Below are 13,657 nucleotides of genomic sequence, written 5' to 3'. Positions count from 1 at the left end.
GCATTTCTTTTGGGCACATAGCAATCTATTAGTGTTAGCAGTTTGTTCTTGTACAATGGCCAGTTGTGTTTAACGGTACGTTCAGAAAATTTTAGTGTGTAGTCAGTAATGAAGGATTCTAGATCAGTTACAATGGATGTGGCATCGACGGCATTGTAATACCAAAGTTTTCACGCCTTGGCTAGGAGTGAACTTTCTCCTTAAGTGTGAAGTGGGGAAGCGAGTGGTCACTGATTTTTTTAAGGTATGTTGGACGAGAGAAATAATCGGGAGCTGTTGTAAAAAAGAGATATATTAGAGGCAGTGATGGTAGTGCGTGTGGGTTCACGAATCAACTGGGTTAGATTGAAATCGGCGCAGATGTCTAAAAAATTGGCGCACTCGCAAGATGACTGCTTAATGGAGCGAACACTGTTTTGCCACACTATGTTAGGAAAATTAAAATGGCCTAGTAAAAATAAATGTGATTTTGGGAATCGAACAATTAAATTGTTAAGCACATAATGAAGGTCCGTGCAGAAAGTAATGGGGGAGGATGGGGATCTATAACAAGCGCAAAAAACAAGGTCGCCAGTGGGAAAAGTTACATGAGTGCAAGGTATTTCTAACAGCGAATGAATGCAGATAGTGAAGGAATTGGCAGCCGAGTTCACGGCAACCAGTACACCTCCGCCTGTGCGAAAATCCCGATCGTATCGTAAAACTTATATATTTTTTCACAGTCTAGTATTTCACTATTTTTTTTATTTTTGCTGAGAGCCATGTTACGGTGAGCACAACTATATCAGCTGAGCATGCGTCGATATGTGATGACAGTGATGTGCGTTGGTTGCTGATACTTCGGATATTCGTGAAAAGTAGCGATATGCAGTTTGTTTGCTTTCGAACATAAGATAGCCATGCTGCCCTTAAATCTGAAGATTGTGAAATCAGCGGCATTTTGTCTTTTTTTGGAGTAATCCCGATCCTAGCTGGTCCGATCTCGCATACTTCATCTGTAGCGCAATACACGTAGCGCTTTTCACCTATGAATAGTTTATGTCGCAAAGAACAGGGTACTGACTGCTGGCCTTGCCAATGTCATTTAGGGCTTTCCGCGATTTATGTGTGGCTTTGCAAAAATATTCGCTGATGGAAATGCCATCTGCCTTAAACTTTGCTTTTTGCGAAAGTATGTAGTCTCTCATCGGTAGAGGATACAAACTTGGCAATAACAGGGCCGTGTTTTGCAGACAACGAATGGGCGTAACCTATGAGCCCTATGAATGAAGATTTCCGAGACATTCACATTGATACATTTCGAAAGAAAGTGATGGATCTGGGCTTCTGATTGCATCCGCTGTTTTGTCAATGCGTACGTTCACTTCCAAGCTATTCACATCATTTAGCGTTTTAGCGCTAGGGCTTCCAATCCAGCTTCTTGTATGTCTGCCCGTGCGCTTCGTGACCACGAAGAGTCAACAGCAACGCCGCGGGGTGGAAAAGAGGCATGGGGTAAGTACGTCACGCGCGGGAGGAGTAACATCTGCAGTCAGTGACGCGATACCTCCTCGCAAGGCGCAGCCAGTCAAACCACGTGCGCCATGACAGCTGCAGCCAATAGGAAACCTCGCTCAGCCGCAGATGCTGCCAGTGGGACAAAGCGTCACGCGCAGTTCTCCTCGCCTCGCAAATAGTTTAGCAGCGCATCAGCGCATGAGAACAAGTCGTGTCGCCGTTCTTCGGAGATGGGCCATGACTGAGGAAGCAGGTTCATCTGGATCAGTTGATGAGGTTAGTTGACGAGTTGGGAAACGACAGCGTGAGCGTGCGTCGACTGACCTCACATTGTAGCTAAACGAGAGAAAAAGAAGCAGGCAAGTTGAAAAATGCGAACGTGCAAATGAAACTTCTGAACAGAAGTAACGCGTATCGACGCTGATGCTGTGGCCACAAGAAACGCGCGGGCTAACAAAACTCCCCGAACAGCGACAACTACGCGCAGACGCCAGACATGAAGCTATGAGGACTCGACGGGCGAAGGGGACTGCTGAAGAGTTTGCCGTGCGCTTAGTCGAACACGTTCACTGAAGAGCGGCACGTGCCCAATAACTCAAGTTGGCATCAAAGAAGTTCATTGGAGACTAGTACAGACTGAGTGCACATGCCCATAGTAAGCCAAAAGAAACTATGCCAAACTACAGTTAACGGCGCTAGCGCACTATAGTTCGTGCTTAGCAAGAGCTAAACCGTCAGAGAATTTCTTGCTATCTTGTTAGCTTCAGCATCTGCACATGCTCAATCGACCACAGCAAATCTAAGGGCAACTTTTCATTGACGATATGTGGTGGTAGTTATGGTCAGTTGTAGCAACAGGCGAGTTTAGCCTGGCGATCAAGCCCGGCAAGTGTTCCCCCTGAGCGTCTCTTATGGCATCACTGTGGCTTTTTGCCACATGTCCATCAGATGAGTCTCTCTTCAGAATGCGATAAGAAGACGTGAAGTTTATTTACGGCCAATAACTAATCCTTCGAGGAACACAATGTGCTGCAGGCACGCACACGGAAGGTAAATTTTTGCAGATTTTCCAGGAGAGCGTCCTGTTCAACTTGGAATTTTGGGCTCGACCATAGAAAGTGTTCAATGTCTCTTGTCTCGTCGCATGCCGTAAAGTTTGAAGAATTGATATGGTCCTTCTTAAATAACCATGCTTGTGCACTAGCAGGTCCGGTCCTTATTCGATATAGAAGGCTTCCTCTCGATGAAATCTCTTGGCTTCGCATGGCATATGTGGTGGAAACCGAAGTGACCCAAAGTGATTTCGAATGTCCGATTTTTTAACTTGATTATTCTTTGGGCTCTTCACATTGCGAGGATGATGAAGCGCTGCATATGCGAGGGCATGGGCTTTTTTTTAGCCAGCAATGCCAGTGTGGGAGGGAATCCACTGAAACTTTACTGCGAAGCCTTTGTTGCCGAGTTCTTTCACAAGAGCTAGTGATCTTTATGGGAAGTTGATGACCGGTATACCACGGTATATTTGTTGCAACGCGGCCTTTGAGTCCGTAAGGAGGACCACATTCTGTGGCGGAAATGTCTTTAGTTTGCGCTAAGCAGGAGCTATTGCCACGCCTATTACAGCTGTCGACGAAGCTATAAAGTAATCCAGTTGGTAGTGTGCGCTCTCTCGTCCTGTGTGGTGTGTTTGTCTCACTCACTAGCCGTGACTAGCGTCACTAAGCGCAGTCTAATATGATCAAACACCAACTGGCTAAGTTCATTGCCTGACTGAATCATCATAATCGTAAGCCGCACGTAAATGTGATTTGGCACAAGCGTGAAACATGGAGTTCATTACTGTTATGAGTTTACCACGGTATATTAACTCACATTGAAAATAAGATGGATTCCTTCTGTATCCCAGACCTCTCTACGGAGAGCTAGGACTTCAGTGGTCATTGGTGGCAGGTCTACAGTGACTTGCTGAAACATGCTGCTTGGTTCCTGCGAGAGAGATAGGTCACAGTTTCACCCAAATGGCGAAGCATTTATTGCGATAGCAAATGATTACACGCATATATGAAGTAAGGTTAGTCGTTTTATCAGCAGCATGAGCTATTGTAAGGATCCGCGTGCTAAATGAATTAGTAAGCAAGTTATCACGTGCGCACAGACAAACGCATCTCGCTCGATGACAACGGACACCTGCTGTCATAACGCTGGCGCTGTGAAGAGACAGCAGAGGCAAGTGAATTGCCTTTCATGCTGCCTCTCAGTTCAACGTGAACTTGGCGCGTGAGAGCAAATAGCACACGAATCAATCAAATACCTCAGGCCAGCTAGTCTTCGAGCTCAGCCTAAACTGCCTCCAAGGAGGGACGTGCGCGGCTGCACTCAGCCACCGCAGCTGAAGTAGAAAAGGAGATGGCCGTATAACCTGCCCCTTTACACCCCTCCCTAGAGCGCGCCAATCTCCCTGTTCACCCCCGCGCGCAACCTTCCTGGCTTGTGAGTGCAAGACACCGTCGCATCAAGCAACCATCCTTATCGGCTCACCCTCGCAAGCTTTTACTCGTACCTACAGAATACGGCGCGCAGCCGCGATATTATCGCACTTGGACTCTATAGGAAACATACGGACAACGCCGACGGCGTAAATGTGCCTGTAGCGTCCATATAATATATATCTATATAACAATAAAGATAAGAACGTCCGTATCCCATTCGAAGTCGTCTTTAAAAAATCACGCAGAAACTCCTCTGTGAGTTGTCTAAGTATGCTTAAAGGGCCCCTAAACCACCTCTGATATTTTGAAACATTTCAACTAAACACGCGCATCGAGTTCAGAATGCCGTCCAGAGCAACGATGCTAACCACAAAATAAAACAAAAAAAAAAACAATCCCGTGCTCCTCTCCGGTCCTTTGCGGTATCCCCGGCGTTCGTCAAGACCACCGGCGTGCATCCGGTGATGTCACTATTGGCAGACGCTGTCGATTCATCGAACAAGAACCTACGACTTCCGCTTAGTCTGCTAACAGGTACGCGCGCTCCTTGCTCTTCCTCGTCGTGTTGCTCGCTTGTGCGCACTTGCGAATCGGCATCTACGGCCCGTAAAGCAAGTGCCGAATCGCTCACGTTCCAACTCAGTCGTGCTTAGCGGCATGACCAGCTGAACGAACAGTGTATTGCGATGGCTTGAAGGCATCCGTGTGCACGTGCTCGGCTGCAAAAGCGCCGCCTGGCGAGCCTTTCTAGACGTGCGCTCAACACTGGGTCTATAGCGGCATGCTTCGTAGTATCGCAGGCTGGCACGGTAGCAACGGCAGCTAGTCGAGAAGCGCGGAGTCGCGATGACCGTAAGTGGACAGTGTTTTGAAAAGCGTGTTGGCGATGACGTATGCCGCACGGCAGTTGGAGAAGCACCCTCCTAGGAGGAGAGAACAGCCGACGAACGGAGCGTAGCAAAGGAAGGAGCGGAACGAGCGAGGGCTGCGTTTCGATCATCAAACTCATGTAGCTCCACTATTACTGCACCATTTCGAAAAACTCTAGCGGCTAAGTGTTCGTTGCAGACTCGTTCACAATTGCAACACCACAACTAAATTTCGAGCTCGGGGGGTGCAGGGCCCTTTAAGCATTGTGCCGCTTGCTCATCTCCACGCAGCCCCATGTCGTTATGAATGTTACGAAACTTGATCCGTACAGTATAAATGACAGCCCTGTGGCGACACAAACTGCTGCAGGTGACCGCGCCAGGTGTGCAGATGACGTTCCGTTCATTATAAGCCGTTATCGCTCTTGAGCGCCTTATCCATGCGTGTCGTCCCCTTAGGAACCATTGCTCACCGCACTCCGGCGGCGGCTGCATATGGTGCGGCCGTGCGGGCCCTATCTTGAAAGCGATCTGCGATGGAGAGCGAGAGAGCGCCGAGTGCTGATAGGTTCGTGTGCATTGTGTTTTCGCCTCTTAGTTCGCGTTTATGTGAGAGGTACCGCGAAGGTGAATTCGCTCGCTGCGGTGGGCCCTATCTCGAAAGCGATCGTGTTACGTGACGGACGGATGTAGGGACGGACGTACGGTTTTGGTCGTTAAGTAAGCATCGAAATGCTTGCACATTTAAAAGTTGCAAGGCAATTCAATTTTTAGTTCACGTCGACTTCCAGTAGCAAGGGCAGGTGTCTTGCAATGCAGCTACCGCGATGTAGTAGAATGTCTCCGGCGCGAGCATGATGTAGCCCTTGCCCGCGTCCCGAAGACGGAGTCAGTCATCACGGCCCTCTGTCACGTCATCCTACTTGTAAGGGGAATAGAAAGGTAGAAGCCGCGCAGAACTCCGCTCAGTGCATTATGTGTCGTTAAAGAGAGCAGTATCTCCTGGATTACATATTGCCAAGCGTACGTGTTCATCCTTTTCGGTGGCCGCTTGTCACCGGCCAACAACATAGCTGTCGCTCAGCGCTGGACGCGCCTGCATGCATCAGAACATTCTCGAATCTTATCGTTATTTCTATATGTTGTTTATGTTATCGACGAATCTTATGCAATAAAATTGCGTGCGTCACGAGAGCAGTGTTTTTCTTGGAGGCACGCCAGCGCCAGCATGTAGGCTGAACTCTTCGGCAAGTCATGTACGATCGACGCATGGGCTCCGTCGCTGCCGTCCTATTCGAATGTAACTTGTCTTTGTGGGCGCAGGTTAACCGGCCAAAGAGTGGGTTTTGTTACTTGCCGTTGTGTCACTGTCCAATTTTTCCTAGTCACTACAACGTGGCAATATAGCATTCTATCTCAGCAGGGAGGTACTGTGGATAATTGGAATATTAAATGGATCCACGATATTGTTCAGGCTAGGGACATGGGGCGTTTAGGTTCGTTCGAACGCGGCTTTCGGTGGCGCTTCTTAATTTTTTTACCTAAAATTAGTTTTTCTATTGTGCACGTTATATAATAAGCACTAGCGTAAGTTTCTGTGCGGAGTTTCGTTAAATTTGTTTTTGTAAAGTAACTGTCGTCTTTTGTGAAAAAGGCCAGATAGAAACCCATTTATTGTACGTGGTTTAATGAGGGGGCAACTCTATAGGAAGACATATGCGTCAGAAATGTTCGCTAATTTCCTTCGAACATTCTTTCAAGGAAAGAGACTAGAGTGCAGAGTAAAGAATAAATGGTTTGTTTCCACTTGAAAAATATGTATCATAAAGCCAACCAGATGGTCTCCCTATATCGTAACCATTTATCAAGAACCTTCAAGCAAAACCTAATTCTTAACAGCTTCGCGTACAAGGAAAGGTGGTTCTACTGTTCTTTTATGTATTGGCCACGACCTAGATTGTTGCAATGCAAGTCTTCACAGTGATTTATGTGTCTTGCTTGGCTTTTGTTCGCACGGGAACTTGCGCCATATGTAGGGCGTGTATAACATGCCAAACCTGCCCACTTATGCATATAAATGTTTTTCGGTGGGTAGTAGTACACACCTCCTATCAAAGCCAAAAACGATGAAGAAAAATAGAGGACCAATGGGAGGTCTGGCGAACAATACGGATAAGATAGTACCGAAAAGCTGTTAAACTTCATGATAACATATTCATGCTGAGTGAGACAACAATAGCACTCTGAATTATTTTATGGTTTTTATGTAAGCTGAGCTAGCTGCTTCGCGAAAACAGTTTCGTTGAATGTGCTAGCTTATTTTACGAAGCGTTTGTAATCAATTGACCGCATTCATTTGTTCTAAAGTAAACTGCGCTCTAACAATTTCTGGCATACTACAATCAGTTCCTAAAATGGATAGTCTTGGCCATGTTGTTAGGTACAGACACAAAATTGGGAATTTGCATTAGTATGACAAGTGAACAAAACAGTTTGATGGAATAGTAGAACGCAATATCCTTCAAAAATATTTAGCACACATTTCGTATGTTGCTAAATAAGACTTAAATATGTTATAAGAGCAACGTCATATTTTTCTATCGACAGATGTAGGCTCGACGTAATGAAGACTTATTGACTACGTCCCTGCTCCGGCAATTCATAACGAATAACTGTGCAATTTGACTAACTGTATAGCTTTTTTGAGCAGTCAGCTCGATAATCACTCGTTTTGTGAATCTTCATCTCAAAGCATTTCAGGAAACTATGCCAAGAACTATATTTTTTAAAGAAACTTTGGGCGTAAGAAATGATTATGTGGTTTTATGTGCCAAAGCCACGATATGATTCTGAGGCACGCCATAGTGGGGGAGCCCAGAACAATTTTGATCAGTTGGGGTTCTTTGTCGTGGATATAAACCTAATTGCAATATGTTGTTTGCATTTAGCGCCATCCAGAATGCACCCGCCATATTCCGCTCAGCAGCACAATCTCAGAACCACTAAGCTAGCACGCAGAGTAAAAATCGAGAGTTACTAAAAAAACAAATGCTATCTTCAAATAGTAAATTGGTGACATAGCAAGTGTCGTTCCTCGTCTTGAAATGTACTTAGGCTTACAGCTGGTCAGTATGCAATTTGTAACAAAGGAGAGAGTGACCCTTAAGCGTGAAATGAACTTACGTATGCAATTCCACGCGATTGCATAATATAGAATGGCTTCCTGCCTTGTGTATGTTCACCGTCCATGAATATTAGCTATTTGGTGGCCTTCGATCATATGGAATTTCAGTTTATTGCGTTTTGACAACAAGTACGGGTGTTCGAACAGTTACACCTTCGAATTGAATCGAATACAAATATTCTGACAAATGATATCCCAATATTGAACAGAGTGTCGAATAATATCTCTTTTTTATTGAATTACGTGGAATGTAAAGTTCACCGCGGAATTTATTTGATGAAAATTGAGGCTTGCATACATTCATTTGATGTATGTATGCAGCACCGTTCTCAATTCAGCATCTGGACAACTAGGTAAATTTTAATGAGTAACAACTATTTTCAAATTTCTCACAAGAATTCACAATGGCGGTAATACCTAGCAGACCAATCGCAGACGCCGGCACCACCCTCTGCATCCGGTTATCCATTTTTACAGCAGTGGCTCGAGCCATCGAATCCTTCTCCACTTGAGTGTGCTCCTCGCCTCTTGTCAGCCAATTAGATGAGACAAGCCGTGCAGTGCAGGCAATGTTATTCGTGTTTCAAGCAAACAAAAGTGACCTCTTGTGAACGAGGACGGCGTTGGTTGGTCTATTCAGACAACCCTATGGGTGACCGCCCGATGCTAGCGGCGGCAGTTACGCAACTTTGTAGCCAGGAGATTGGAATAAAAACATATTGAAATAGCTTTACGTTATTGTGCCCCATGTAGTCCTAATTTCCGGAGTCCCCCAGTACAGCGTGCCTTGTAATCAGATCGTGGTTTTGGCACGTAGAACCCTTAATTTAATTAAGTTAGAAATGTGCTCGTTTTTTTCTAAGTGGGATGAATTGGTCGGGAAGGAAAACATGAGTATTAAGTGCTGCAAGCTGACAAAATATTATGCAGCACTTAATAAATATTACGATGCAAACATGTAGTACGCTTCCGCATTTCTCTCCCCGGAAATCGTGACTGCTGCTGCAAGCAAAGAGTAACCAAGAGTAAGGACATTTACTCACCTAATCCGATGTTGCAACCAAGGCACAAAATCTGTCTTTTCTGCACCCACGTTTAGAAGTCCAGGGACGCTTGGTGAGATCTGTGTTGAGTGAATTCTCCTGGTAACAACGAATGGAAAATGGACTTGTTAAGCGCATATCAGTAATACATCTCGTTGTACCGAACGAAACTCTGACACGAAATCCCTAGTTTTGTTACTTTGCTCTTGAGTTCAGTTCCCAAAGCAATGACTTATTTTCTCGACTCCACGCATAACCTGTCCTATAGGCGCTACAATGCTTTAACAGACTTCGTAAAACAGCAGTAACACTTCCAAGAAGTTTGCAGTGCAACTGAAAGGGAGTAACGTGATTCAGAAACGATTTCACAATGGACAAGATATTATGCTATTTGATATGCATGCCTGGAGAAGTACTAGTTACTATTTTGAGCACAAGCTTCACTGAAGCGCTTCTATTGGTGCATTCGAAATTTGCAATCATGAGCGTGCCAAAAGAAATGTAAAGCAACCGATATGCCCTATTGGCATTGTGGTTCTCGGTTCGTGATTCCTAGTCGAGCATCACTTAAAGGGATTGCTCGCTTACACTGTTTGTGCACCTGAGAACTGTGCTGGCAGACCTATACTTGCTGTCTGCCACTCTAAGTCAGCGAAGCGGACTCAGCGCGTCTACTCTTTTTATTGCCGAGTTTCGTTTGCTGGTGAATAGTTGAGGTCGGCAGGTTGAGGTTACGGGGACGGGTTTCCTTACGCTTGTGCTGTAAACATGGCAGCACAAATATCTACATGAATAAATTGGGGCTATCATTGTAGCAACAGATGCATTGTTATCAAAAGCGCTACAGATCTTAATGGGAGCAACCATTCCATGTTACCAGAGCCCCTCAAGACACGCTTAAGAAGTATATTTAAAGTAGTAGTTTTCCCCATGCGCTTTGGCAAGGGCATCGATGACATTGTGCCAGCCAATCAGAGGGGTTGAATCTGAGGGGTTGAAAGATATCGCTGACAAGATATCAGACAAGAAAAAAAAATGGAGGACACTTAAGCTTCGCCTTCAAGAGTGGACCGCGACAGCGTTCCCATCGACCCGCCAAGGGGTGTAAGACAATGCGCTACGGCGCAGCGATCACTTATGGGGCGCCCCGCATCGGACTTTGCACCCACCAATCAGCAACGCAGCGTTCAGCGCGGCAACGAAACATGCGCCTGAGCAAGCGGAACGAACCAAAGAACTCGGTGTCTCTGAGGGAGAAACGATCTACGCGAGCCAAACGATGGGCCTGACGCCTCGACGGGATCGTCCTCTATCTCGCTTGGGAGCACCACGCAGACGCATGACTCCTCCGAAGCAGCTCGGCACACATCGCAGGGGACGGTTTTTCACCAGACGCGCTACGGCGCAGCGATCACGTCAGAGGCATCCCGCATCGGACGCTGCACATAGGAATCGCGCTGTGAGCGGAAGGAGGAGCCGCGTCGCCTAAACACGAGTGTTCGAGTGATGCACGCTGGAAGTTGGAAGGGGAGAGAGCGAGAAAACTTATTAAACGCAAGGGTAGTGGGGCATCCTCGTACCGGTCCCCGCACGGCCCGAAGGGGAGAAGCGGGCGAGTGGTGCGCCACGCGTCGGGGCAGCGCCGCACATTGCGAGGAGGGGTCTTCTGTGTTTGCCGCAAGATGGCTCTGCGTGTGCGCAGAGCGAAGCAGAAGAAATGTAGCGGAAACGACCAGCTCTTTCTGCTTCTTTCCCTCTTAGGAGCAAGCAAAACGGCTTTGACTGGTTACGCGCGTGGCGTGAGCACGCGCCTATGCAGCTTGAATCCTCGCTAATGACTCACGTTCCGGCGACGACGCAGCTGTCAACTCATCAAACCGCCCTTTCCGGCAGTTCCTCTGCTCTGGGAGCAACTAGGTTTTTTTTACGTGACCATAACGCCACCGAAACTTGAGCCAAATCAAGCTTCGCTTGAAATACAGAAGCACGAAGTTTACACATTCGCAGCTCTGCATCAAGAACAGATATCGCCGTTCTCCAAGCGGCATGCGTTAGAGGATCCAAAGCGGACAAACTTGATTTATCAATGTGCAACTTGCGTAACTTTGTGACGTTGTTTTCAAGGGGTTTGTAAAAGTTCTACTAACATTTAAGTGATTCATTTGAGAGCCATATATAGTACATCAATTTGGCCCGCTTTAGATGTGCTATTTGATACAATTTACAGAACTCTAATATCGTTTTTCATTGCTGAGTTGAAGTTGCAAAAATTTCATAGTTTCGTTTTCTGAAAATTTGCAATTTTCAAGTTTTCATAAAAAATTTACTCCCAAAATGAAAAATTCGCTACCAACAGTCACTAGATTGTGACGTTTTCTTTTATATGCAGCAAACCTCATCAGGTCTTATGCTATGCTTGCCTAGAAAAACGATTTCTCCATTCCCATGTGTTTAGATAGTATCCACCGAGCTAAAGCTTCCTCTTCAGCGGGGCCAGTGTTGTTTACGCTAGAATTATTTATAGCGAAAATTAGAGCAGATGCTGATGCCTGACATATTAGTAGCGATGGCATCCGGCTGACTGCAAAAACACTTATGGAGGAGAAGTTTTGTAAAGACTTGAGGGACGCGTTCTTGGTTCTTCGTCGGGTCCGGTTTGTCCGCATTCTGCTATCATCAAGTCAGGGTAAGGCAGTGAAACCACGGCATGTGCGGATCTTTAGCGCCGGCCACAGCCTGCTAGCTAATGTGTAGCACGCGAGTACCAAGCGTACGCGACAAGCTGGCGGCAAAACTTCGCTTACTTGAGAGGTTTTGTAATCTATCTATCTATCTATCTATCTATCTATCTATCTATCTATCTATCTATCTATCTATCTATCTATCTATCTATCTATCTATCTGTCTGTCTGTCTGTCTGTCTATCTGTCTGTCTGTCTGTCTGTCTGTCTGTCTGTCTGTCTGTCTGTCTGTCTGTCTGTCTGTCTGTCTGTCTGTCTGTCTGTCTGTCTGTCTGTCTATCTATCTATCTATCTATCTATCTATCTATACTCTTACGCCACCCAGCTGGCACAAGTTGCCTACCATCTTCGGCCACTAGGCTTCTTGTTCCATTTATTTCATTGTCGTCATTCCCATCTCATGAGTTGACTCTAGTCATTCCCTCGTAGCTATGCATGCTATGCCGACACAGTGCCAGCGGCTTGGGCCAATAGGTATGTGCTCGTGGTCGTGGCCAATGATGTCGTCGTGGTCATTACATTGTCGTCATTCCAGTTATGCCATACGACTCTCGTCAAGCCATCGTAGTCACGTCGTCGTCATACAGTCTTCACGCATTCTTTGTCACACCACCGTCGATATGTCGTTGGGCTCGTTTCATGGTCGTCATTCCAGCTTGGTGACCCGTCTTCGTTATGCTATCATTATCACGGCATCGTCATCATACAGCCTTCATGATACAGTCGTCGTCATACAATTGTCGTCATAAACTCGTCTTCGAGGCAGTGTCCTCACGCCGTTGTCATGCCGTTGTAGTCTTTGCGTCGTCATACAGTCGTCGTCATGTATTTATTCTCATTGTGGTGGCGCCACGGTTGTTGCATCGCCGTCACTCTAACTTCGTCGTCCGACACTCACCATGCCGGCATCTTTACGTCATCGTCGTCACACAGTCGCAGTCTAACCATTATCGTCGTGACGTTATTGTCACACCAGATTCGTCACCTCATCGACGACAATGATCCTCCGTCATCTTGTCGAAATCATGTGGCCTTCATTAAATGGTATATATATGCCGCCGTTGTCATTCCATCGTTGTCCTTGCGACGTCGCTGCCCAGCCGCTATCATACATCCATCGTCGTACCGCCATCTTCAGGCCATGAGGGTCGTGCCAGGTCTTCATTCTAGCTTCGTCATTCTGTTTTTGTCATGCCGTCGTCCTCAAGCGATAGTCGTCATACAGTCACCCTCATCGCACTGTCCTCTTGTCGTCGTTGCCACGCTATCGCCGTTGTACCGCCCATGTCTTTTTACCGACGTCATTCCATTTTCGTCAGTTTATCGTTTTCACTGCGTCGGCGTCATACAATCCTAGTCATAGCGCCGTGCTCAGAAGAGACCGTGGTCAGCAAGTGCCAGAACAAAGTGGGACGATACCGAAGCAGTGGGAGCCTCAGAATGACCACTAACGTTAAGTAGACGTGAAATTAGAAATGCGGTGCGTCGCTACGTTGCTGAAATGTTAATCGCAATACAATCGACAGTCGTCAAGAGACGACTCCTGGCGTAATTTTCACTCACGCCACGTAGTTTCGTAATATTTTCTACAAAGAAAGCAATACTGATTTCTTCTCTCGCGCAATACATGATTACCGGAGTACAAGTCAGTACCGTGAACCAGCCAGCAGTACAAACGAAGTATATTTCGTTTCAAGTACTAGTCAGTGTTTCTATCCTTCCGTACCAGTAAACAGCAGGCGGGCTTCGTTTCGCGATGCCATAATCACACCGCGATAGCTGCCACATCCAAATTTGGCAACGTGCCGGAAAAGCAGCAGAGGAAACATACTCG

The 13,657-nt window shown here is 46.4% G+C and overlaps 1 protein-coding gene across 3 annotated transcripts in view; it reads right to left on the bottom strand.

Moving 5' to 3' along the window:
* Positions 1-13,657, bottom strand: part of LOC129382728 (uncharacterized) — a 226,573-nt gene that overhangs the window by 193,199 nt on the left and 19,717 nt on the right. For all 3 annotated transcript variants that reach the window (XM_072288856.1, XM_072288858.1, XM_072288857.1), the window contains exons 2-3: positions 9,083-9,181; positions 3,370-3,483 (exon numbers count right to left, since the gene is read on the bottom strand). In XM_072288856.1, the coding sequence (XP_072144957.1) occupies positions 3,370-3,471 (102 nt within the window). In that variant the 5' untranslated portion in view covers positions 3,472-3,483; positions 9,083-9,181. The remainder of the gene's footprint in view (positions 1-3,369; positions 3,484-9,082; positions 9,182-13,657) is intronic.

The sequence above is a fragment of the Dermacentor andersoni genome, chromosome 6, assembly GCF_023375885.2.
Source record: "Dermacentor andersoni chromosome 6, qqDerAnde1_hic_scaffold, whole genome shotgun sequence".
Taxonomy (NCBI): domain Eukaryota; kingdom Metazoa; phylum Arthropoda; class Arachnida; order Ixodida; family Ixodidae; genus Dermacentor; species Dermacentor andersoni.
The sequence above is the reverse complement of the archived record's forward strand: the minus strand, read 5'-3'. Positions and strand labels throughout refer to the sequence as shown.